Raw genomic sequence first — 25,805 nt, 5'->3', positions numbered from 1 at the left:
AAGGAGATGCTTGGGATCTAGGCGTCCTGGAGGCGGCGCCAGGTAACCAGGCTCCCCCAACCCTACTAACCCCCCCCATACCCCCTCCGCCCGGGGCCGCAGCAGCCCCTCCCCCCGGCCCCGCCCCCGCCCATCCCCGCCATCCCCCCGCCCCCGGGCCGCCCCCCGCCCGTGACGCGCTCCCCCCTCCCGCCCGCGAGCCGCGGCGAGGATGCTCCGGCGCCGCTGAGCCCGAGCCCGAGCGCGGAGCCGGGGCCGGGGCCGGGGCCGGGGCTGGGGCTGGGGGTCGGGAGACTCGGGCCGGGAGCCGGGGTTGGAGCCTGGGCGGCACGGGACCGGGGCCGGACAGGGCCGGGCAGGGCCGGGCGGGCTACCCCGTCATGGGCAAGGACCAGGAGCTGGTGCAGGCGGTAAAGACGGAGGACGTGGGCGCCGTGCAGAGGCTGCTGCAGAGGCCGCGGCCCGGGAAAGCCAGTGAGCGGGGGCGGGGGCGGGGGGGTGGGTTGCTTTGGGCTGGGGGCGGAGAAATCCGGGGGGGTGGGGTGCCTGGAAAGAAGGTGGGGGGCTTGGGGCAAGAGGGCCCCCGGGGTGATGAGATGCTTGCCTTGGGAGATGCGGGTCCAGAGGCGATACTGGGTCTGGGGGCACGCATTGAGAGAATTTGGGGTGTCAGGGGAGGCCCCAGAGATCCGTGAGAGCTGCCAGATGCCTGGGGAGCGTGCAGGGTCTGGGAGGGGGTGCAGGTGGGGGATACAGGGAACGAAGAGATGCTGGGGGATAGGAATGCAGGGTTTGAGGAGATCCCCAGGGGACCTAGGGGATGGGAAGATACTGGGGGGTTGCAGTGTCTGGGGGTTCTGGGAGATGGGGGGATACAGACTGAGGGGGGCGGTGTCTGTGGTCCCGCCCCCAGTAGCCCGCCTCCTCCCCCCCCTCACTTTAGCCGGAGGCTGCAGAGAGGCTGGCCTGGGGCCGAGAGAGGTGGTGGGGGCCAGGCAATGACTCGCCCTCACCAAGCTTGGGAGGCGCATTTTATCCAACAGCCCAAACCTGCACCTTCCCCTGTCCTTCTATGTCGTCCCCCCACCTTCCCACCCCCCCCACCAATCTCAGCACACATACTCAAGAGATTTATAGGAAGCTTTAGGGATTCAGAGAGGGATGGGCACAGAGAAGGCTAGGACAGACAGATGCAGGGTCACGGGGACTCCAAGACACACAGGTGGACATAGATAAGCAAGTGGGCCACCTGAACAGTCCCGTGTGTGCTCCCTTATAGCTTTATATGCTGCCTTTCCCTGGGTGTGCAGGTGGGGAAAGTGAGGGGCAAGGTCCTATCTTTCTGATTCTCACTCTCCAATTGGGGATGAGGGTCTGTCCATCCTTGGGGCTCCCAAGGGGGATGGAGAAGGGTCTTCTACACTTTCTCATCATGCTTAATAACAAAGGTTGGAGAAAACTGGGCAGGGGCCACCCTGAGGGTGTGGCTGATGTGACCATGTGTGTATGTAAGTATGTATGTATGCATGTCTATATGTGGGAGGGGTGACTAAGGGCAGGGAACAGAGGTGGTGAGTTTTGCAGGAGACAATCCCATTCCATGGCTCCTAAAGTGAAGATTTAGGCAATGTTTTACTGATGGGGAAACTGAGGCACAAACTGGGTGAATGACCTGTCCAAGGTCGCCCACCTGGGGGCAAAACCAGGATAAGAACTCATGTCCAAGCTACTAGTCTATTCTTGGAGACTATTTCTCTAACCTAGTCTAGTGAAGCTGGGGGAAAGGATCTCAAAGCACCCAGTGCCTATCTCTTTCTGCTGCTGTGGGAGGGAGGAAGCCAGCAGAGGAGAGAGGTTAGAACCCTTGGCTGCAGTGAGCTCCCCCTGGGAGGGCCCAGGAGCCTCTGCTCAGCCTTCTGATCCTAACGCTGATCCTGGCTCAGCCAGAGCCTCCCCCAGGAGCAGGAGATGGATGGAGGGGCTGGGGGAGGGTGGGGGAAGGACGAAAAGGGGGGAGAGATGGAGGTAGGAGCCAATTCCTAGAGTGTTTCGAGATTATGCCTCCCTCTGCATGTGACTGACTGCGTGTGTGGTTATGGCGTGTATATCCAAATGCATCTGTGTGTGAGCAGCAGTTGGCAATTTGTGTGTACAAGTGTGTCACTGAGTGTTTGTGAACAATTACAAGTTGTTTATGTGAATCTGTCTCTATCCTTAAGGTCTGGGACCGATGCGGGGAGGGATTTCTTGGGAAATCGAAGGAGCTCCCTTTCCCCAGGGAATGGCTGGGCTGGAGGTACTTTCAGTCGTGAGGGGAAGAGTGGGGGAAGTCATCAAACCCCCATGGTAGCCAGCCTCTGATCCAAACTTGCCTTCATGTTTATTCTCTCTGGGGAGTCAGAGGTGGGGTGGGGGTGGGATAGAGACCCTAGGTCTGATTTTTTCCAGGCTTCTTTAGAGTCAAATGGGAGACCAGAGCAGAGTATGCACTATACCTTCCCCCACCCCTCCAATAACATACTGGGAAAGAGATACACAATTACCCCCAGACTAGCAGGTATATACACTAACACAGAAACATACATAAACAGATACAAAGCACAAGAAGGTGGGAGCTAGTTAGACTAAGGGACCACTCCCTTTCCCTTGGTACTACTCATTTCTAATCTTTCTGATCCCTGTCCATTTTTGGTAGCTCTCAAACTTCCCCCCCTCAAGACAATGATTTTCCTTAAGTGTGATCATGCCCATTGATCACACATAGGTTCTCTCAGAAGCTAACCTGGTTAAACACCGACAGGCTCCCAAGGGTCAGAAATCAATGGTTCACCTAAAAAGTCCTGAACTAGGAACATTAAGGTTCAGAGTCAGAGGAATCTGTTTCTAGGCTCTGAAAAAATTCAAAATTGGGTACATAGATAGGGAGAGAGACTGGGAGGAATAGTGACTAGAGAAGATGTGATAATGAGAGAGACAGAGACAGAGAGATAGAGACACAGAGATACAGGGACAGAAATCCCAACCGGGTGCTCTGACTCCAAAGGGGCGGGCTTCATAAATCAGAGAGGAGAAACCCCTTCATGAATTAGCACGGTTGCCATGGTGACACTGGCCTGCTTTGGAGTAAGATATATTTTGATTCAGCAAAGTGCAGCTGGAATTTGGGCCCAGGGAGTGGGAGGGTGGGGCCAGGGCAGGGAGTGATGTTCAGTGGGCAGCTCTGGTCCTGGGAGGAAATAGAAATTTTCCCCACTGTAACCAAAAGGCTCTCTTCCATCCCTCTGACTCCACTGTTCACCAAGTTGCATTCTCTGATTATTATTTTTATTTTATGTTTATTATTCTCCATCATCCTATGATTATTTCTCCCATACCCCCATCTGCTTTCTCTATCATCATCCCCCCATTCCTATCATCTTCCCTTTTTGTTTCTATCACTATTCATCTAATTTTCCTGAGTTGAGTGTCTCATGTACCCAAGTTGATGTTCTCCTATGGTATGTGGAGGTGGGGTAGAGGGAACAAACTCTGGCTTTAGGGCTTATCATCTTGAGGGATGAAAGAACAGGATAGGAGTCCTTCAGGGCCAAGATTCTGAGGAAGGGCCTCAGAGAGGAAGAAGTTCAGTGTGGACTGGACTGGCCTTCTTGAAAGAAATGAGAGTTAAGCTGGATCTTAAAGTATTAGTCAGATTGAGATAAGAAGAGATGGAGGAATTCTAGGCAGAAGGAACAGTGACCAAAAGATTCTGAGGAAGGGCCTCAGAGAGGAAGAAGTTCAGTGTGGACTGGACTGGCCTTCTTGAAAGAAATGAGAGTTAAGCTGGATCTTAAAGTATAAATATAAATTATATTTATATAATATATAAATTATATATATAAGGTGGGTACAGTGGATAGAATACTGGCCTTAGAATCAAAAGAATCTCACTTCAAATCCATCCTCAGTCAACTAGCTATGCAAGTCACTTAACCTCCTGATTACCTCAAATACACACACATACACACACACATAGACACGTTGAACTGTATTGAACTGAGAGGTAGGTAGTGCAAGTGTTGTTAGATAAGTCCAAGGTTACATAGCAAGTAAGTATTCAGGCTGAGATTTAACTCTGGTCCCCTGAGCTCAGAGACCATCTCTTTATACTATGTCACTTAAGTAACAGCAATAGGATACAATAGAATAGCTGTATAGAATGCTGGATTTGAGACCAAGGGTTCTGAATTTAGATCCTATATTCTTCTAAACTTTAGTTTTTTATCTGTAAAATGGAAACAGTAATATTTGCACTAGCAATTCCATAGAGAAGGAGGATGGAAAGGTGAATATATTATGGATCTCAGAGGTAGAAAGATAAAGTTCCACCTCTGGCCCACTTTAAAATACTGGTTAAATCACTTAACCTTTCAGGGCTACAGGTAACATGCTAAAACTGTAAATTGCGTAGAGTGTACCCCACTATATTGGTAGAGGAAGTTCCTCATTGGAAAGTTCCTCTTATGTTAATAGAATTACAGGCCCGCTATGATCTTGTTCAATTTAATTCCACAAACAATTCTTGTTTTGTCTCTGTGTGAAAAGAAAACTTTTTGGATACAAAGGCAAATTACAAATTTATTCCTGTAGGTTACACAGCATTGAGAGAAAGCACTCTGTAAACCAATAGAGGGCTATGGAAAAATAACTTAAGTGCACATTTTTGTGAGGGAAAGTAGGCTGGGGCCATATTGTAAAATCCCTCGAATATTAGGGTAAGGAGTTTGCTAGTAGACAGTGGGGAGCCACTGAACATTTTTTGAGCTCAGGAGTGATGGGATCAGGATGGTACCTTGAGAGGATTGACTTGGCAGCTTGTACAGAATGAATTGGAAGGCGAGAAGTGAAGGCTGTTAGGAGGCTATTATGATCATCCAGGAAAGCAGTAATGAAGGCTGTTCTAGGGTGGTGGCTGGGTGAGTGGAGAAGTGAGAGTGGATGCCAAAAATATTACTGAGATAGATAACTCAAAAAAACTTAGCTGCTGATGGATGTGGGGATTTGAAGAACATCATCCAGATATGTAGTTGGGGAACAATCTATTTCCATGTATTCATGTCTGCTTCTGTGTGTGTGTGTGTGTATTTGTATGTAAACTATTTGTATGAGAACCATTTATCAGTGACCCATAATCATTTTGCTGCCGTATAATTCAAAAGATCCTGAGAGGCCAATGGTATAGGTCAACCTAATGTCTTGCCTACTTTGTTGTGGCAGAATAGAGTGGGTGGTGGAAGAAACCAGAAACATCCAGGCACTGATCCCTCCAAACTTTCACCAACCAACCTATAAGGAATCTGCATGATATCAACACAATGGTGCATGTGCCCCTTAGAATTATGGTTATGGTTATTGCTGAGAAAATCCAAAAGTCCTATCCTTTCCCTTAATCCTACTACACTATACTTGAACTCTTCCTTTACTGCTGTTGCCCCATGTCATAAAGTTACTGCTCCTATCTGTGCCAAAACCTTAGTTTTTTCAGAACTTGACTAAACTCTAGGGGGTACGTGAATATATGTGACCTCTATTCTTGGAAATCTCTTAGATTGTGGAGAGAAGCCCCATCCCTTAACAGAAGGGATTTAAGATATACTCAGACACATTTATTAATATCTATAGGGTAAGATGTGATATTAGGGGCTCAGAACAATGATTTCGTGGGATTAGTACAATGATACCACTGAGTCAGGGTGGTATCATGGGGTAATATCTTGGAACTGACATGGTGATATCCCAGAGTTGTAATGATATTATGGGTTTATATCTCAGGGTGAATGATCATGTTATATATTATGGGTTTATATCCCAGGGTCAATGATGATATTGTGAGATCAATACAGTGATATCTCAGTGAGCAGCTATCATAGCATCAGAGGCTTGATAATTTGAGCTGAATTTTGTTGATGCTTGGAGGTCAGTGTGGTTGTCTTAGGGCTACTCGATGACATTAGGATCAAGATGGTTAAGTTGGAGTCAGATCTAATATCAAAGGATGGTGTATGGTGATAATCCAATGGGAATTTCTCAAGGTCTTTGTATGGTCATTTATTATGTCTGCTGAGAAACTCTTGGGCTGAAGGACTAGTTGTTTTCCCTAAAGGAAGAAAGATCTGATGACCTCAAAAAAGCCTCAGAAGACCTGAGGCTATCTGAGATCTTTTATGTAGATTTTCAGAGGAAAAGAAGGGGAATGGAAGTGCTGGGAACCTATATCTTCACCTCCCTCCCATCTCCCCTCACTAAATACTAAGATATCTCTAAGACAGTACAGGCTGGAGCAAAGAAGAGGACAAATGTCCTGCATCCTAATCTAACCAATGGAAGAGACAGATTCTTCCCAACTCTGATGTCATTAGGATAGTCAGGCTGTGCCTTTACTCTCTCTCTCTCTCTCTCTCTCTCTCTCTCTCTCTCTCTCTCTCTCTCTCTCTCTCTCTCTCTCTCTCTCTTTTTCTCTGTGTGTGTGTGTGTGTGATGAGGAAAAGAATTTCCTTTATTGGCAAGGATCCTCTCATCTTCCCAGTGTTAACTTCAAATCCATCCTAGGGAATCAGCCTCATTTGCTCTAAAATTTCACCTCCTGGCCAGGGAGACAAGCGTGGGTGACTATGTATATGACAGTGTGGATCTGTGACAGTGTGGATCTGTGACTGTGTGAATGTGTGACTGCATTCATTCAAAAAATATTTGTTGAGCACCTATTATGTGCTAATGAGGTAGATCTGTTATGCTCTAGTGTGACTGAGCAGATGTATGTGTGGGTCTCACCGGATAGAATAGCAGAACCATAGAAGACATGAGCTGGAAGAGAACTTACAACACAGACTATTAGTGCTTGAAGGGATTTAGTGCCTCGAATGTTAGCTGGGAGGGAAGGAAAAAAGGAGGAAGGGAGGAAAGGACAAAGGAAAGAGAGAGGGGAGGAAGAAGTGAGAGAGAGAAGAAAAATGGAGGGAAGGAGAAATAGGAAGAAGGAAATAAATATTTATTAAGCACTTACTGTGTGTTTAGCAATGTACTGAGCTTTTTTTTTTTTTTTTTTTTTTTTTTTTTTTGACAAACTCATTTGATCCTCTAAGCAACCTTGTGAAGTATTTCCCCTATTTTAGAGTTGAGGAAACTGAGGCAAATAGAGGTTAAGTAATTGTCACACAGCTAATCAGTGTTAGAGGCAGGTTTTGAATTCAGTCCTTGACCTAGCACTGTCACCTGCTACACTACCTAGACTGTAGCCTTAGGGAAGGGACCTTAGAAGTCCCTTACAGCTGTTAGAGATAGAAGAACATTCTTAGAAAACCAGAGAGACCTTATGGAAAATCTAATCCAAATCTCTAAGTCTGCATTTGGGAGAAACTAAGTCCCAGAAGGATGAAGTTATTTAAAATCACATAGTTGGTGATAAAATTAGGACTTGAACACGGTACTCAAATCTTATCTCACCCTTCTCTCCATTCCCCCCCTGATCCTGTCATATTTCCACCAAGCCACACCTCCTGAGTCTCTCCATAAATCCCCAACCCCCTCATCCTAATCTGGGACAAAGGGGCTTCTGTCCAGCCTAGAGGTTCCCTCCCCCATGGAGTTGATTGACCCACAAACAGGTTATGTAACCAATGTCCTGGCAGGCCCAGTGGTGGTGGGGGGCCACTAGAATCTGGCCAGGGCTGACTCAGATCCGGTGGAGGGCCTGAGCCCAGGGCAGGGGCCAAGAGAGACAGCTCTTGCATCTGTCTGTCCATACCCGCGCACCCATTCATCCATCCAGCTGCCCGTTTTGCCTTGTATCCAGTCCTCCACCCATCTTTTCTATTCCTTCTTTAGCAAGAGTTCCATCTTGGTCCTGGTTTTGAGGTAGCAACCGTAGAAAAAGGGCAGGAAGGCTAATCCAGCAGACAGAATGGAATGGCAGATCCTGGGGATTTGGGAGAGTGGAACTAGAGGAGAGGGTTCCAAGAGGATTGAGTGAGCTGGGAGAATGACTGGATTATTGGGGACAGAAAGCAGGATGTTTGGCCCTGTTCCAGGAAGGCTGTGGAGCTTAGGGTCCAGGTTGTTCTGGGCCTGAATCCTGGGAGGCAGGGGGTCAGTGGCAGACAGGGTTGGCAGAAGGGCAAAAGGCTCATTATCAATCAGAATCTCAGTCTTGTTAGGAATGCTTTAGCACCTAGGGACAGAGATGGAGAAACAGAGAAATACTCACATGCATGGGCATTTGCTTCAGCATTTAGCAGGGACTCTTGTGCTTTATGCTGCTGGATTGGGAAGTGTCCTTAGAGCTGGTGCTGGCCTTTCCCAAGTTGTGCTAGGGATGCTGAGGAACCAGGGGCAAGTGGGGGTGGGGTGGAGAAGGAAAAGAAACCGCTCCATTCTGAGTGCATAGAGAAGTGGGTGAGGGCTCCTCTGAGCCAGGAGCTTAATGATGAGGCCTTGGGGGCCCCTGCCTCTCCCCAAGAGACACCCCTGTCCTGGATCTACCAGCTTTCCCAAGCCAGCCCAACCTGCCCCACCCTGTCTGCAGACGTCAAGAAGATGGATCACTCACTGGGGGAGTTATTCAATTAGTTCCCATACAGAGTCCTCAGCCTGTCCTGGAAGTGTGTGTGTGTTTGTGTGTGAGAATCTGTTGTGTGTTCTCCCGGTCTCCCCCACCCCCCAGGCTATATTTAGTAGAAGAGAAGCAATAGCAGCAGCAGCTGGATCAGTGCCCTGGTGGGCCAGGAGCCCAGGGGAGGATGGCAGTGTATGGTGGGGGGAGTGGGGGTGGGGAGAGAGTTAAGGGGGAGATGCAGCTCCCGGCCAACAGCCCAGCTTGAAGGCTATTGCAGGGGTTCTCAAAGGAGGGAGGAAGGCTGGGGCCCCTCAAATCTTATAATGGCTTGGTATTAGAGAACCTTTGGGGAAACTGAGGCACAAGGGGTCAAGATTGCCTGTTCCTACTTCTGTGAAATCTAGTTATCTAGTTATAGGTAGTGTTATATATATATATATATATATATATATATATATATATATATAGTTATGGGCAGTCAAAGGAGGAAGAAGGTCCAACTCTGGCTTTGGTTTCTGTGTGTGGGGAAAGAGGAAGAAGTAATGAGTTGAATGTGTATATTTAACCACCCTCACCTCCATTACTCTGACTCTGCAAGTGACTGCTCAATTGAAGTCATGTCTTCCCCCATCACTGACGATGGATGGCATTGATGGCATAGTGGAGAGGAAGGTTCTGGGCTACAATCTTGGTTCTGCTGCTTCTGTGAGGTTTGCTTCTCTGTGTCTCCTCATCTGTGAAATGGGCACAAGGATAACTATATTATCTGGCAACATGGTTGCTGTTGTGACTTTTTAAGGAGTTGAGATACTTTGTAAATCATAAAACACCATGGAAATATCAGCTAGGCAGTTAAGTGGTATATTGGATAGAGTGCTGGTCTTGGAATCAGGAAGACCTGAGTTAGAATTTGGCTTCAGGGGCACCTACCTGGCACAGTAGATAGAGTACCAGCCCCGAAGTCAGGAGGACCTGATTTCAAATCTGGCCTCAGACACTTAACACTTCCTTTCTGTGTGACCCTGGGCAAGTCACTTAACCCCAACTGCCTCAGCAAGAAAAAAAAAAAAGAATTTGGCTTAAACATAAACAAACTATGCAGGCCCGGACAAGTCATGTCATCTATATCTCTCTCAGTTTTTTATCTGTACAATGGGAATTATTTAAAAAAAAAAAAAAACTATCTCAGGATCATTGTGTACAAATAAGATAATTGTAAAGGATAGCACACAGTGCTGGGTACATACTAAGTGCTATATAAAACGTAATCATCATAATTATTAGTCATTACTCTTGGATGGAGTGAATATCAGCCTTGGACTTGGATTGGGGCTCTGTTCCTCTAGAACCAGGTTATTGACTTTAGGCCTCTTTGTGAACATTTATGTCTGTTTTTTGTTGGAGAGGGATCTGTACCCTTTTTCTATGACTCTCCCCAAATGGCCTGAGTCGGGTAGAGCAATGGTTTCCCATTCATCCTTGTCACTCCTCCTCTCTTCCCTTCTAGAGCTCCTGGGCTCGGCCAAGAAGGTCAATGTCAACTTCCAGGACCCTGATGGGTGAGTTGGGGAGCCCCTGGAGGAGTCTTCTTCTGGACTGTGGTTTGAACGGGGTTTGGGATGAGGCTGGATGCCTCTCTGACGTGTCTCCCCATCCTGTCCCCTCAGCTTCTCAGCCCTCCACCATGCTGCCCTCAATGGCAACACAGAACTCATCGCCCTGCTGCTGGAGGCCCAGGCCGCTGTGGACATCAAGGACAACAAAGGCAAGTTCTCCCACCTCCCGCTGCCTTCCCCCTCTGGAGGGAGACCCTAGGCCAAGTCAGGGGTCAGGGTCCAGTTGACCATCAACCTCCTACCCCAGGGATGCGGCCTCTGCACTATGCAGCCTGGCAAGGCAGGAAGGAGCCTATGAAGTTGGTGCTGAAGGCAGGCTCCGCCGTGAACGTCCCGTCAGATGAGGGCCACATCCCGCTACACTTGGCTGCCCAGCACGGGCACTACGATGTGGTAAGGGCTCCAGAGCAGACGCCCAGGGAGGACTGGACAGGGCTGGGGTGCTGGGCTGACAGTGGCTCTCACTGGTTTTCCTCTCTCCCTTCTCTTCCCCTGTGGGACTTGCAGTCAGAGATGCTCCTTCAGCATCAATCCAACCCATGTATTGTGGACAATTCAGGGAAAACGCCTTTGGACCTGGCCTGTGAGTTTGGACGTGTCGGGGTAAGTTCCCACGGGGCTCTGGTAGGTAGTATGCTGGGTCTGGAGTGAGGGACAGAGAGAGGACAGGTCCAGATGCCTCGAGATGGTCCCAGAAGATTGGATCAATAATGTCTGATCTTGTCCCTCCCTCCCTACTACTCCAGCATGGTGACAACATCCACCTCCTGGCTGCTCTGATTTCCCTTTTCTTTTTCCTGTTATCCCCTAAAGGTGGTACAGCTGCTCCTGAGTAGTAACATGTGTGCAGCCCTACTGGAGCCTCGGCCAGGAGACGCCACTGACCCAAATGGCACCAGCCCCTTGCACTTGGCAGCCAAAAATGGTCACATTGACATTATCAGGTATGTACATGGAAAGGGTTAGGTAGGAGATGGGGAGGAGAGGCTCTTGGATTTTCTTTTCTTTATCATTCAACCAACCCGTCTCTCCTGAATATTCCCTCGTCCCGTGTGCTCCGTCTTGTGCAGCTAAGTGACTTAATAAACAGAAATCTGAAGTTAGAATCAGGATCTCAGTTCAAATTTAGCCTCAGAAATTCAGTAGCCGCATAATACTAGCAAATCAGTTTTCTCAACTGGAAAATGGGGATAATAATTAACACCTACCTCCCAGGGGTTGTTGTGAAGATTAAATGAGATAAGACTTATTTACATTATGTACCTGGCATATAGGAGTAGCTTAATAAATACTTGTTCCTTTCCCATCTCTAAGAGGAAGACAGAAGGAGCAGACCCTGGCCCTACTATTGGGAAGTTCGAAACCTGGGAGGGAGACATAAAAGGAATAAATCAGGATCCTGTCATTGGGAAAGATGCTGACAGTCAATGAGAGAGGCTAGATTTACACAGAGAAAAGTGAAAAAGCAGGACGAGACCATGTGGGGAGGAGGCCTGAACTGGAAAGATCAAAGAAAGTCTCACAGAGATGGTGGTGACATTTGGATGGGGGGTGGGATTCCTGGTGAGGGAATCAGTGTGAGTGGTGGGAATGAGCCACGTGTATTCAGGAAAGGAGGACAGAACAGTAAGGAAACAGACATTAGCTGGAGCAGAGAGAACCTATTAAAAAAAGAGGAGAGCTATACTTGGGTAAGTCCAAGGTATAGAGGATATTGAATGCCAATCAAAGAAATATAATTTTTATTTGGTGCATAATGAGAAGCTATTGAGGGTTTTTGTGGGAAAGTAATGTCTTCAGAGCAGTGCATTATGGAGATTATTTTGACTGTGATATAAAGGATAAATTTGACAGAAGAAAGAGTGGAGGCAAGGAGACCACTTTGGAGATCATATTATTAGTCCCATCCCTATGCCAGAATATAATGTAAAGGATGAATTTGACAAAAGAAAGAATGGAGGCAAAGACACCACTTTGGAGATCACATTATTAGTCCTATCCCTGTGCCAGAATATAATGTAAAGGATGAATTTGAAAGAAAAAAGAATGGAGGCAAGGAGACCAGTTTGGAGACCATAGTAATAGTCCTGTCCCTATGCCAGAATGGTGGGCATAGAAGTAGAAAAGAGGGGACAGATGTATCCTTGCGGCTTTAGATCCAAGGGGATATAGCTCCTGACTGGGTCATTTGAGAAGGGAGAATGAGAAAAAGGGAAGAGTCAGGTTTTTTTTTCCCTGCATCTGTGACCTGAGAGATGTGTGATTGCCAGAGATAGGAGGCTGTGATGAGACTTGGCTGCCAATGTCCTGGTTCACCTCTGGCCCTCTTGCCTTCCCCCATGCCCAGACTCCTCCTCCAAGCTGGCATTGACATTAACCGTCAGACCAAGTCAGGCACTGCCCTGCATGAAGCCGCACTTTGTGGGAAGACGGATGTGGTTCGGCTCCTGCTGGATGTAAGCTCAGGGAGGGGGAGACAGACTCGGTGGGGTCAGAGCCTGGGAGAGAAGGGCTGGGGGCACTGAGATCAGGAGTTAGACAAAGGTCAGAGACCTCAGGGTCCTTGGCCCCCACCCCATGTCCTTTGTGGTCATTCTGGATGAGGCAGTGGGTTTCCTGCCCGTTTTCTGCCTTTGTCCCAAGCTCTTCCAGCCCCTAGATCCCCAGCCTCCCCACCTGAGTTTGCCTTCCCCCTCCAACCAGAGCGGAATCAATGCCCATGTAAGGAACACCTACAGTCAGACTGCACTGGACATCGTCCACCAATTCACTACTTCCCAGGCCAGCAAGGAGATCAAGCAGCTACTGAGAGGTGGGAAGATTGGGGGTGGTGAGTGAAGGGGGGATGTATAAAGATGCTGGACCTAGGGACCCTCAGAGGGTGGAAGGTGTGATGGCCGGATTCATTTCCAGGGGCTGGGTGGGTTTATTCTTTTCTCTCTCCAGAGGCATCATCAGCTCTGCAGGTGCGGGCGACGAAGGACTATTGCAACAACTATGATCTGACAAGTTTGAATGTGAAGGCAGGAGATGTAATCACTGTAAGTGGAGGATGAGGAGCTTCCTGTGGGGGATTGGTCCTGGGAGGATGTGGTCAGTCAGTGAGGCAGACCAAGGTCAGAGATTTCCTGGTTCTTGGTCCCTAACCCATCTTCCTTGTGGTCATTCTGAATGAAGCAGCAGGGAAATGTGGCCACTTGTGGGGAATGATCGTGAGGAGACATGGCCTTTGAGAAGTGGACATGGCGGGGAAGTTGGGGAGGTGGTGGATTATTCAGCTTCCAAGGGAGAGTTGACTCTCCAGGACTGGTTGCAGGGCTGTTGCCTCCTTCTAGTTAATTCAAGAGAATTCCTGGTAGTTTGGGAGTCATTAGTAATATGAACATGCTCTCAGTGGCCCATCTTGGGGTAAAGCTTAATTTGACAGCAAAGGCCAGGGAGGAGTCTCCCGAACCTCTGCTTCCTGCTGTCCCTGCTGTTTTGCTATTATAACTATATTGTGTATATGTTGGGGGACGGATCTTCCCTGAATCATGCTGTCCTGGGCCCCGAGACCTCTCAGAGCCTCCAATAGACCCTCAACTCTGCCCCCTACTTGGTACAGGTTCTTGAACAGCATCCTGATGGCAGGTGGAAAGGCTGTATCCATGACAACCGGACTGGCAACGATCGTGTTGGCTATTTCCCATCTACTCTAGGCGAGGCTATCACCAAACGAACAGGCAACTAGTTTATCTTGACCCTTGTCTGGGTTTTAACCCTCAGTTTTGCCCTTCGCCTCCCAAATCTCATCCTGACTCCTAATCCTTGCTACTTCCCCAACCATAAGCACCCACCCTGATCCCCAGACTCAGTTTCCTAGCTCTGGACAATTCCAGGGAGTTTTTGACCCTTGTTCCTGGGCAGTGAGAACAGTCCGGAGCTTCTCTGGGAAGGTCTCTGCATTCTCGTGCTTGGCAGTGGGGGGCAGGAGGGGCTCCTTCTTGACCCTGTCTCCCTCCCATTGTGCCCCCATGGCATGACCTAGGCATGTGGTATCTCATGTTCATGCTGGGTAGTCAGAGAACTGAATATGGATGACGTGTGCAAATAAGAATGGTCTCCTCAGGTATTTCTGAAAAACTCAAGCCCCAGGTAATTTGTCATATAGGAGGTCAGGAGCTAGGCTGAGGAGGAGGGCCCAGACTTGGCCTTTAGGTTAAAGGCATAACTTTAGGTTATGGCTAGAACCATAGCTATTTAATGCAGAGGTCAGTGTTTAGAGTTTGGAGCCTTCTTCTTTCCTTAGCCCCCTTTTTGCACTAACTCCTAAAAATACCAAGATGAGCCCAGTTCCCCCTGGAGCCGAGGTTGGGGGGCAGGAGGGAGGAGATATTCGTTTGACTCCTGTTATGCTGTCAAGACTGCTATTTCCTCCCTCCATCTTCCTCCACCCCTTCTCCCCATCACTGTCCCTCCTCCTCCCTCCAGCTGTTCCCCAGAAAGCTGTTTTTGGCAGTGGTCCAGAGGAGCCCCAGACAGGCTGACTGCAAACTGGTCTCCTTTGAATTTGAGTGTTTTCCTCCCCTGGTCAGTGACAATCAGTGACTCAGGCCCCTCATTTGCTGGCTCTTCAATCATTTCCACCCAGTTTGTCCATCCCTGCATTTCTCCTATTGATTCCTGTTTCCCATTTTCTCTGGGTCTCTCTCATGTTTCTATCTTCTTGCCTCTGTTCTCTGTGGATATCTGTGGAAGTCTTTCTTCTGCAACTCTATAAGAGGGGAGGATAGGCTTAACCAGCTCAGAGAGGAAAGAACATTTTGGAGAGTTCACCTTTGGGGAATGGAGGTGATGCTGGAGAGAACGAGGATAGATTAGAGGATCCATCAGCCTATTCTGTTTCTTTTCCCTTCCTGCTTTCTGTCTGTCCTCAGTCCACATAGAGTTGAGAAGTCATGATTCAATTGCTCTGAAGAATTCCAGGGTTCAGGACTGTGGTACAAGGGAAGGGTTCACTGGCCTGGCCCTGGCAGTGAGCTCAGAATTGGGGTGCAAGAAGGGAGAGGGAAGGATTCACTGGCCTAATTCCTGGCTTTGACCTGCCTGACGGCTTTTATTAGAGGACTTACCCACTAAAAGAGAGGAAAGATATTTGGGGTTTCAGGATTCTGAGGTAGTCTGGAAGAAGGATTGATGTTTGGCTGCTGTGCTCACCCTGGGCAACCCAGAGGGGCCCAGCCAGGTTTCTGCTCCCAATAGTAGGGGCAAGGAGGGTTTTCTAAGAGACTCAGGGTGTTTCTATGTTGCCTTTGAAGGTTCCCGAGGAGCTGACATGAGCCCGTCCCACCTGTCCCCTTCCCAGGGCAGTTCTGTAGCTCCCCCAGAGGAAATCTGGGTCCTGAGGAAGCCCTTCACTGGTATGAAAGCCAGGGCACGCCAGGGGCTTCTCTCCCCTGTGGGCATCATCAGCCACAGTTGGCAAGCAACACCTGGAAGGAGGGCCCGAGGGCTCGGTCCCCACTCCTGAAGCTTCTCTGGTGTTGGCAGGTGCTGACCGCAGCAGCAGTCTAGGTGGCGTGGCCAGCGGGCGCAGCGGGGGGAGTGGGAGCCATGCCCTGCACGCCGGCTCCGAGGGGGTCAAGGTATGACCCGACAGATGGGCCAACGGGCGGGTGGGGGACATCCCGAGCAAAGGCTGGCTCTTTGGTGACCCCGGTTGGCTCTGTTCCTTTGTATCCCCAGCTGTTAGCAACCGTGCTCTCCCAGAAGTCCATCCAGGAGTCAGGCCCAGGGGACAGTCCGACGAAACCCCTCGAGGGCCCTGCGGGTGAGCTACTCCCCAGCTCTACGTCTCCCCTCTGGCTTTGCCCCCACCTTCTCACGGGCTCTTCACCCCCTTCTCTTGTTGCGCAGGTCCCTCACGTGCCCAGCCTGTTACACACACAGGACAGGCCTACGGTGAGCAGCCACCCAAAAAAATGGAGCCTGCGTCTGAGGGAAAGGTGAGCGGTCAGCCTGGGACTCTTCTCAGGTGGTGGAGCTGCTCCCTTCTCACGGGCCCGGGGTGGGAGGGTCGAGAGGGGCTCCCGGAGAGGGGCAGGGAGGAAGGGGGCGGGGAATCTGTGAGGGAACCTTCCAGCTCCCCTGTCAGGGTCTTCCTGGGCCCAGCCCGAAGCCCCAGCCTGGGTAGGAGAGCCCCGCCCCGCAGGCTAAGGAGGCCCAGCCCTGTCTGTCTGTCACGGACCAGGCTTCCGCTGCTGTGTACCTGTGTGTGTTTCCGTCCGCGTGGGGCGGTGTGCTGTGCGTGGAGGGCGTGCCCGTGTATGTAGTGGTGAGGTGTGCGTGCTGGGAGAGCTGCGTTACGTGTGGAAGGCGCTGAACGTGTGGGGGGGACGGGGGCGGCCTTGCTCCGGGGACTAGGAGCACTGAGGAAGTGGGCCAGTTCGGGGCGGGGCCAGGCCGTCTGCCCCGCCCCCCCCGGAGGCCTTCCCATCTGCCCCGGGGAGTCTCCAGGTGCGGGGCTCGGGCCTCACCGGCTAACACCGACGCGTCCACGTCTGTCTGCAGGACGCTCCCACACACACAGCTAGGCTTGCCGAGGGCTCTCGGTACCCTGGGGGAGCAGGCCTGGATTTGTGGATGCAGATGTGGAGGAGGGCTAAGGGAGGGAGTTGCGAGGCCCCTGGACAGTGGCTGGACTCGGCTGGAGGGGCCGGACGATCGGCGCTGGAGGACGGTGGCCAGGCTGGGCACCGGCGAGGCCGCTGAGGAGGAGGAGGAGGAGGAGGAGAAGACAATGGCTGCAGCTCTAAGGATGACCACGGCCAGCTGGAGGAAGAAGCAGCGGAGCGGCCTCAGGAGACGCGGGAAGCGTCCGCCCCCCAGGGCAGTGAAGGCTTGTCCACCGGCGGCCCAGCCTGCAGCAGCTGCTCCCTTCTGTCTTCCAGAGTGCGGAGGCCGTCACCCAATGGCTCGCCACCTTCCAGCTGCAGCACTATGCCTCCAACTTCATCACCTCGGGCTACGATCTCCCCACCATCAGCCGCATGACCCCCGAGGTGAGCCGGCCTCTGGCTGGGCCCGGAAGATGGGCCCGGGAGCCCGGCCACCTCGGTAACTGGGCCTTTTCTCTGCCCTAGGATCTCACAGCCATTGGCGTCACCAAGCCTGGCCACCGGAAGAAGATCACGTCGGAGATCAACAGCCTGACCCTCCCCGACTGGCTGCCTGAACACAAACCCGTAAGGCCCCTCCCGCCCCGGCAGAGCCGCGGCGGGCATGGGGAGGGCAGAGGGCGCCGCCCCCTCTGGAGGCCCCGGACAGACAGACAGGCACCCTCCACGCCGGAGCTCAGGGGCTGTCCCGCGCAGGGCGGCCGCACCTGGGGCCTGCGGCACGGGGCACGCCCCCGCAACGCCGCAGCGCCACCCCATCGGCGCCCGCTGGCCTGGACGGAGCCGCCGCCCCCACCCTGGCCCCGGGGAGACAAGCGAAGCGACGTTTCTGTCAGACACTGAGGATGGCCCCTCGGGAGCGGCGCGGGCCCTGCCAGCAGTGAGCCACCTGTCCAGCCATCTGTCCATCACGGGCACCGGGGCTGGCCTCCCGGCGGGGCAGGGCCTGGGGCAGCGGGGCAGGGCTGGGGCCAGGGCTGTGTAGGAGAAAAGGAGGCTCTGGGCCTGGGGCAGTGAGCGGCTTTCCTTCTCCGTCAGGAGGGCCAGGGCCCAAGGGCAGGTACAGATTCTCTCGGCCAGCGAGCATTTGTCAAGTGCCTAGAGTGAAACCCACCTAGCTCAGCACTCACTGTTACAGACCCCCAATCAACACAGGCCCAGCGGGCCCCCACACGGGAGTCAGCAGGGAATGAACGCTGACCCACCAATCAATCGTCCTCCCTCAGCCTTCTGCTCAGTGCGGTGGGGGAGACAAGGGGATCAAGAGCTCTCCAAGGGCTCTGTGATTCTGATTCTGCCCTGTGCTGGGGTGGAGTTCACCCCGCTGCCCCCGTGTCTGGGGCTCCCCCTCAGGCTCCGTTTCTGGTGGGCATAGCTCCTCTGTGGGGGCTCAGCACTAATGTGTCCCAAGGTTCTTCTTCCTCTTCGCCTTAGTCCTGGTCAGGGAAACAGAAGGTGAAGATAGCCATGCTTGTGGTGGGGAGAAAGAGTGGTTGTGAAAGAGATGGAGCCGTAAGTGTGTGTGTGTGTGTGTGGTGGAGGTAAGAGAAGTGCAGGTGTCTGTGTGTGTGTGTGGGTGTACTAGAAATATATGGTGGGTGTTATAAAAAATATATATGATGCTGTTTGTGTGCGTGTTATACATGTGTGTGGTGGGTGAGAGAGCTGCTATTGTGTGTTTGTGTGTGACTGTGTGTTTGGGGGGGACGTATTTGGATGTGTGTCCATGTGTGTTTGTGTAAGGTAGTGATGGTGGGGTGGACAGATGGTTGGACCAGTGGCTGGCTGGCAGGGGGAGGGGGTGGGGAAGCAGTCATGTGGCCCTCCCCTCTCCCCCATCCGGGCAAAGTCACAGGTGTGTCCTGGACACAAAACGGTGGATGCTTTTTTGTCTCTGGTGGTGTGTGGTGAGTGCCAGGCTGGGCTGGCCCAGACGAGGGGGCTCTCTCCACCCCGCCCCTGGCTCTGGCCTCCCCAAGGTCGTAGGACAGCCTCAGCACAATGTCTTCTGTCTGATTGTCTCATGATCTGATTTCTCTGAGGCACCTGTTGACTGGTCTGTCTGTCTGTCTGTTCTCCCCGTCCTGACCCCAGCCACCAGTTAGCTCCCAAGTGACCAGTGGGGGGGGGCGGTAGTGGAAAGGCAGCCCACTTGGCCAGGGAGGGCCTGGACCTCCCTGTGGGGGCTGGGCCTGTCCTGAGGCCTAGGTGGGCCTTCGCTATCTCCCTCCTCAGGCTAACCTGGCGGTGTGGCTCTCCATGATTGGCCTAGCCCAGTACTACAAAGTGCTTGTGGAAAATGGCTATGAGAACATAGACTTTATCACCGACATCACCTGGGAGGACCTGCAGGAGATCGGCATCACCAAGTTAGGTAGGGCGCCCCCTCCCCGCTGGCCTGCGCGGGACATCCGGGTGGGGCCGTCCCCATGAGACGACCAGCTTAACCTGCTGTGCGCTCCCACCCAGGCCACCAGAAGAAGCTGATGCTGGCGGTCAGGAAGTTGGCAGAGCTGCAGAAAGCCGAGTATGGGAAGTATGAAGCCGGGGCCCTGCGCAGGAAGGCCCCCCAGTCCCTGGAGGTGATGGCCATCGAGTCTCCCCCGCCCCCGGAGCCCACGCCCGCCGAATGCCAGTCACCCAAGATGATCACATTCCAAGACAGTGAGCTGAGTGACGAGCTGCAGGCCGCCATGACGGGCCCGCCCTCGGGCCCCGAAGGGGGTGCCGAAAAGCCCACCAACAGCCTGCCGCCCACACCCCGGGCCGGCGCCTTGCGGCACGAGCCCAGCCTGAGCGGGCGGGCCCGGCACATCAGCAGCTCCCAGGAGCTCCTGGGAGATGGGCCTCCCGGCCCCAGCGGCCCCATGTCCCGCAGCCAAGAGTATCTGGCTGACGAGGGTGCCCCTGCTCCCAGCCCCAAGGAGGCCCGGCCCACTCGGCATGGACACGGCGTCAAGAGAGCCAGCGTGCCCCCGGTGCCTGGCAAACCGCGGCAGTCCTTCCCCCCGGGGGCTGCCGGGGGCCACTTCACCCCACCTCAGACGCCCACCAAGCCCCGTCCGGCCTCGCCGCAGACGCTGGGCGCCCCCCACAGCCCAGCCCCGGCCACTGCCAAGGTGAAGCCCACCCCGCAGCTGCTGCCTCCGGCCGAGCGGCCCATGTCTCCGCGTTCGCTGCCTCAGTCGCCCACCCACCGGGGCTTTGCTTACGTGCTGCCCCAGCCTGTGGAAGGGGACGGTGGGCTGCCCCCTCCGGTGGCTCCTGCCCCTATGCCGGTCCCTGTGCTGTGTCTGCCCCCCGGGGCCGCGGGGGAGGCGGAGGAGGAGCCTGGGCGCCCCAAGAAGCGAGCACACAGCCTGAACCGCTACGCGGCCTCGGACAGCGAGCCTGATCGCGACGAGCTGATGGTGCCCGCGGCGGGGCCCTATGCCACGGTGCAGAGGCGGGTGGGCCGCAGCCACTCGGTAAGGACCCCAGCGGGCGGCGATAAGAACGTCAACCGCAGCCAGTCCTTCGCTGTGCGCCCCAAGAAGAAGGGGCCTCCTCCTCCCCCGCCCAAGCGCTCCAGCTCCGCCATGTCCAGCGCCAATCTGGCGGACGAGCCGGCTCAAGATGGAGAGGCCGAGGAGGCCAGAACCGAGGAGGGCCCGGCGGGTGGGCGGGCCCAGCGACGCAGGGCCAGCGACCTGGCCGGCAGCGTGGACACGGGAAGCGCGGGCAGCGTCAAGAGCATCGCCGCTATGTTGGAGCTGTCTTCCATTGGGGGCGGGGCCCGGGCCGCCCGCCGGCCCCCCGAAGGCCATCCCGTGCACCCCGGGCCGGCCGGGCATCCTGCCAGTCCTGAGCCGGGCCGCGTGGTCACGGCACTGGCCTCGGCGAAGCACAAGGACGCCATCGGATTGGACGGCGAGGTCGTCAATCGTCGGCGAACGCTCAGCGGCCCCGTCACCGGGCTTCTGGCCGCCGCCCGCCGCGGGGAGCAGGGCCCCCCTGAGCACATCCCCTTCGCCGAGGAGGGCAGCCTCACCATCAGGCAGCGGCCGCGGGGCACGGCCAAGGGGGACGGCGGCGAGGGTCCTCCCCTGGCCAAGGTGGAGGCCAGCGCCACGCTGAAGCGGCGCATCCGGGCCAAGCAGAGCCAGCAGGAGAACGTCAAGTTCATCCTGACTGAGTCAGACACAGTGAAGCGCAGGCCCAAGACCAAGGAGCGGGGGGAGCCCGGCATGGAGCCGCCCCCGCTCTCCGTGTATCAGAACGGCACGGGCACCGTCCGCCGGCGGCCAGCCTCCGAGCAGAGCAGCGGCCCCGCAGAGCTGCCCCTGCTGCCCCCCCCTGCCGCGCCCCCTCCTGCGGACCTTGCCCATCTGCCTCCTCCCCCACCGCCCGATGGAGAGGCCAAAAAGCCCGCCAAGCCCCCCGTGTCCCCCAAGCCTGTCCTGGCCCAGCCGGTCCCCAAGATGCAGGGCTCCCCTCCAACCGCCTCCAAGAAGGCTCCACTGCCTGGTCCCGGCAGCCCGGGTAAGTCCCAAGAGCGCGACCCCTTTGTTTCCAGAGGAGGACGTCACCTCCACCCTGGGCACCCACACTGTCCTTGTGTACACGAGCCCGGGCGCCCAGGGACGGACCCCTCCTTCCCAGGCTTCCCAGGCCACAGGGTCAGGAGCCAGGTGCTGGGCTACCTCCTCCTGCAGGCCGTGGGCCTGGGGCCAGTTACCCCTGGGGTGGGGGCGGTCTGACCTCCAGAATCCTTTTTATTTGTGGGGCCCAGCTCCCCCAGAGCCCTGACCCAGAGAGGGGACCGGCTGGGGAAGGGGAGAGCAGGATCCTGGCCGAGGATGGCCCAGCTGGTGAAGCCCTTTCTTCTCTCCCTCCCACAGAGGTGAAGCGGGCCCATGGAACACCCCCACCGGTGTCTCCCAAGCCGCCGCCCCCGCCCACAGCCCCCAAGCCAGTCAAGGCCCCTCTGGGACTGCAGTCTGTGAGCGCCAGCCCCACGCCCACGCCCTCCCCAGCCCGCCAGGCGCCTGCTGCCGCCGCCACCAGTAAGCCAGCCAGCACACCGCCCTCCCTCTGTGCCAGCCCCGCCAAGCCCCCGTCACCGGGCGTGCCCCCCCAGCAGGTGCCCATCAAGCCGCCCCGAGCCGCCATGGCCGTGCCCCCCGGAGACGGCAGCGCCAGTGAGAGCGCTCACCAGAAGCTAGAGGAGACCAGCGCCTCCCTGGCTGCGGCTCTGCAGGCCGTGGAGGAGAAGATTAAGCAAGATAACGGGCAGGCAGCTGAGTATGTGGGCCCCCCGCTTATGGTCCCCGTTTTCCCCCCCAGTCCCACAGCGGCCTTCCCTCAGGTCTTGCCCCCTCCCCTTCTCCCCACCGCCTCCTCGAGCTCACGGCCTATGCATGTCCGCAGCCACCGTTGTCTTGGCCAGTAACTGGGCCCCCGCTCTGCTTCCTCCCCACCACCCTCGGGGGCTTTCTCCAAGGGCCGGGGTCCTTTCTGGTTCTGCCCCTCTGACCCCTCTCAGTCTCCCCCGCCCCCTCAGCCCTCCCCTCTCCGTTTCAGCTCGGCGGCCGAGTCCAAGAGCACGGTCAGCATTCTGGACGACATCGGCAGCATGTTTGACGACCTGGCTGACCAGCTGGATGCCATGTTGGAGTGAGCCCGTCAGGTGCCCAGCCAACCTCAGGACTCCCCCCCTCGCCCCGCCCCGGGCTCCACACACAGAACTTTACCTCAGGATTGGGCTCCAAGCTGGCCATGTCCATGGCCAGCTTCTTTGTGCTGCAGGCTGGGGGGGGGGTGCTCTCTGGGGGATGGCCTCCTTGATGGAACCCCCTCCCCATCTGGCCCCTTGCTGCTGCTGCCTCTTTGCCCCGTCCTTGACCTCTGCCTGGCACTGACCCAGCCTCCAGGCAAGGACTTGGGCTAGATGAGGGTGTGGAGCGGGTGGAGAGGTTGGGGGGCAAGGACTCAGAGTCCGTGGGGGCTGGAATATTCCTGGGGGGTGGGTGGGAGGAAAATGAGGGGGTCACCCCCCGCCCTAGGGCCTGGCTGATCAGATGGTGGTTGGTGGTCAAGCACTGGTAGTTTGGTGGTTGGGATGTTGGGGTGGAGGGGGGGACTGGGACCAAGGGAACAGTGCCCTTGAAAGGAGTTCCCACCCCTTGCCCGTCCATGCCCTGATCACAAGCACAACATTTCGGGGGGCCATGAGCAGAGCAGGAGGCCGGGGTCAGAGGTTGGCCCACCTTGTCCAAGGGCTTTCTGGTCACTGGTATCGCTGTCAGTGACCACCTCATAGCGGCCCCGGGCTGCATTCCTCTTGCTTCACGTTCCCGGCCCCCCCCCCCAATGATGCAATAATAACAGCTGGGTTAGCTCTTCCTCCCCTCTTCCCCCTCCTCTGGTCCCCAATCAGTCTGTCCAGTACATGCCCTCTCTTATCTCTGCTACTGCAGGGAGAGGGGGAGGGGTTCAGTTCCTGGGCATAACCCCCCCAAGGCCCTATCTGGGGGTTGCGATCTGTGTCAGACCCCTACAGGGAACTGGTGGCGCTAAGGTAGGGCCAAGGCCTGGGTTTGCAGGGGATGGCAAGGCCCAGTGGGGCTGGCTGGAGGCGGAAACAGTAGGAGACAAGAAGGTTTGTGGGCTGGGCTGGTCCTAGGCTCCCCGGACCCCTGGAAGGTGGGGGAGTGCCCCCCAGGCAAGTCCAGGCCCCTCTCCTCCCCTCCCTCCCCTCCCAATCAGCCGCAGAGCACAGGCCTGAGGCCCAGAGGTACAGCACAGGAACTGCTTCTGATTGGGGATTGCTTAACTTTCTTTCTGGGGTTGGGGGGGGTGGGGTGCCTCGGTCCCCGCTCACTGTCCCAGCCCCATCACAGCACAAAGAGATCGGTCGTAGCCTGGTTCTGGGGCGAGTCTGCGGGACGGCTCCTCCTGAGGCTCCCACCCTCAGACCGACCCTGGGTCAGTGTGCTCCCAGTGACCACGCCCCTGCCCCATCCCTGTCCCGGGAGGGAGAGGCATAGACCAGATAATAAACTATAGAAGAGTATTAATTTATTGGAAATGAGCTGAGGCAGATTTTCCCAGAAATCCAAAAGGGTAAAAACTTTAACTTTAACAAATATATATTTAAAGAAAGAAATATTATTGATTCTATAGAAAACCATTTACCAACCAAGAGAAAAGCTGGATTTTAGTTTGAGACAAAAGCTGTTGGAGGCCAAGGCCACCTGTCTTGTCTGTCTGTCTGTCTGTCCCTCAGTGGCCAGACCACTTTCCCAGTAGCACAAACAGGAGGCTTCCCGCTCCCCCCCCAGGGTGGGATCAGTGTGCCTGGGGGCTCCACAAAGTCTCCATCCCATCCCTGCTGCTCTTCTTCATCTTTCTCTGCATTAGAAGAACTCGAAGGATGTGCCTTGTTTGCTGACGGGCTGCGTCCCCTGGCACCCCACCACAGAGACCTTCGGGCACGAGGGGCTCCCCCCTCCTCCTCCTCCTCCTCTCGGGTGTGGCCACGTCCCTGGGGAGTGTGAGTGAGTGTGTGCGTGTGGAGGGACCGCCTGCTGAGCCGGGCCGGTGCGGGGTGCCTGCCTCTGGACTGTGGTAGCTGCGGGTGTGGGGAAGCGGGCAGGCCCGGTGGGTGTGGCCGTCACACAGCGTGCACGAGTGCGTGTGTGTGAGGGCGTGTGCTGGCGTGTCCTCCGCGGATGGAGTGTGTTGTGGCTGCACGTGTCTGACGCATCTGTGCAGGGCGTGTGTGTGTGTGTGACCCTCCAGAATGCACCGAGTGGCTGGTGCAGACCCCGCTCCCAGTTCTATGAACGCCTTTGCTTGTGGTCGAACAGTATTGTGTGGTCATTCTTTTTCTCCTCCTTCCCCCTTCCCCCTCTCTGAGAACCCTTTCCCCTCACTCTCAAATAGTACTGACCGGTCTCATTGTTGTGTTTGCCGCTCCAGATGTGTTGGGCACAACTTTTGACATTTCTTAAACACAAGTTTTTTAAAAGCCTGAAACTCGCTGTTGTGAAGACGCCTGTGTGTGTGAGCCCCTGGGCCCCTGGGCCAGGGAGACAGGTGGACGGACCTAGTGTGCTCCGTGCTGGTCGTACAGTCCAGATTCTGTATCGTGCTCCATTGTTCCAGCTGTCTATCTCCCTTGGTGCTCCCCACGCTGTGTGTGAGTGTGTGTGTGTGTCTGTGCGCGCTGCCGTCTCCCGGTGACTGGTGATGCCCCCTTCTCACAGGGCTTTGGGTTTGCTCCTTTCAAGTTGGAGGCTGGGCAGCAAACATCCAAAGCACCCGGATCCAGGTCCCCCCGACACACGCCAGAGAACGTCGTGGCCCCGTCCCTGCCAGGGTGGATGAGGTTCACAGCCCCCAGGCCATCCGTCGGTGCGTCTGGTCGGTGTGTGTCCGAGGGATCCGGGCCCTGGACAGACTGGACTTTCTAGGATCTGTGTGCCTGGCCCTGTGGGATGGTGAGTGGTCTATGCAGCCGTCTGCGCTTCCTGCCATCGGCTCTCAATAAATGTCAGAAAATGGAAGTGTCGGTCAGTTTTTTGGGGCAGGAGAAGGGCTGGGACCCGTAGGGGTTATGGCACACTGGCGATCAAAAGCTGAGCCTAAATGTGGAAGGGATGCTACTCCTGCAAAGACGACTCATATTTGAGTCTCGACTGACACTCCGTCTTTTTACAGGAGAGGTCAGCATGGATTTCCATGAAGCTTCAGGTGGATCAGATATGGGTCAGGTGGCTAGAGGTTTCTCACAACCATTCTGGAGGAGTGAGGGAATATTCTGTTTTCTTCTTAGCAAGGGAGGGGGGGGTCGGGGTTCCCAAGCAGTCCCCCCTCTTCTTGCACTGTGCTGGGGAGGGATATGGGGCTTGATGCTCTTTGGGAACTAATAGATTCATAACGCCTCACTTCCCACCCTCA

At 54.8% G+C, this 25,805-nt stretch overlaps 1 protein-coding gene across 3 annotated transcripts; it reads left to right on the top strand.

Moving 5' to 3' along the window:
• CASKIN1 (CASK interacting protein 1) lies at nt 1–25,411 on the top strand. Of its 3 annotated transcripts, none has more exons than XM_051969503.1 (20): nt 1–42; nt 10,098–10,149; nt 10,258–10,355; nt 10,454–10,599; nt 10,714–10,809; nt 11,020–11,150; nt 12,554–12,662; nt 12,910–13,018; nt 13,153–13,247; nt 13,811–13,928; nt 15,504–15,605; nt 15,736–15,830; nt 15,931–16,015; nt 16,102–16,190; nt 17,136–17,246; nt 17,328–17,429; nt 19,098–19,236; nt 19,332–21,383; nt 21,743–22,145; nt 22,425–25,411. In XM_051969503.1, exons 4-20 carry the CDS (start codon nt 10,456–10,458, stop codon nt 22,519–22,521), a joined length of 4,077 nt encoding a protein of 1,358 aa, XP_051825463.1. In that variant the 5' UTR covers nt 1–42; nt 10,098–10,149; nt 10,258–10,355; nt 10,454–10,455; the 3' UTR covers nt 22,522–25,411. The 3 variants fall into 3 exon arrangements, with proteins under 3 accessions (XP_051825463.1, XP_051825461.1, XP_051825462.1); XM_051969501.1 differs by lacking the exon at nt 1–42 and adding an exon at nt 315–474; XM_051969502.1 differs by lacking the exons at nt 1–42; nt 17,136–17,246; nt 17,328–17,429 and adding an exon at nt 315–474.
• Nucleotides 25,412–25,805: the final 394 nt, after the last annotated feature.

Source organism: Antechinus flavipes, chromosome 1, assembly GCF_016432865.1.
Source record: "Antechinus flavipes isolate AdamAnt ecotype Samford, QLD, Australia chromosome 1, AdamAnt_v2, whole genome shotgun sequence".
NCBI lineage: Eukaryota > Metazoa > Chordata > Mammalia > Dasyuromorphia > Dasyuridae > Antechinus > Antechinus flavipes.
The sequence above is the reverse complement of the archived record's forward strand: the minus strand, read 5'-3'. Positions and strand labels throughout refer to the sequence as shown.

Bases quoted from the DNA above. Each gene is read 5' to 3' on its own strand.
- CASKIN1 (XM_051969501.1), top strand. From the start codon at position 381: ATGGGCAAGGACCAGGAGCTGGTGCAGGCGGTAAAGACGGAGGACGTG. The intron at 13,248-13,810 runs GTAAGTGGAGGA...TACTTGGTACAG, and splicing joins AGGCAGGAGATGTAATCACT to GTTCTTGAACAGCATCCTGA. The intron at 21,384-21,742 runs GTAAGTCCCAAG...TCCCTCCCACAG, and splicing joins GCCTGGTCCCGGCAGCCCGG to AGGTGAAGCGGGCCCATGGA.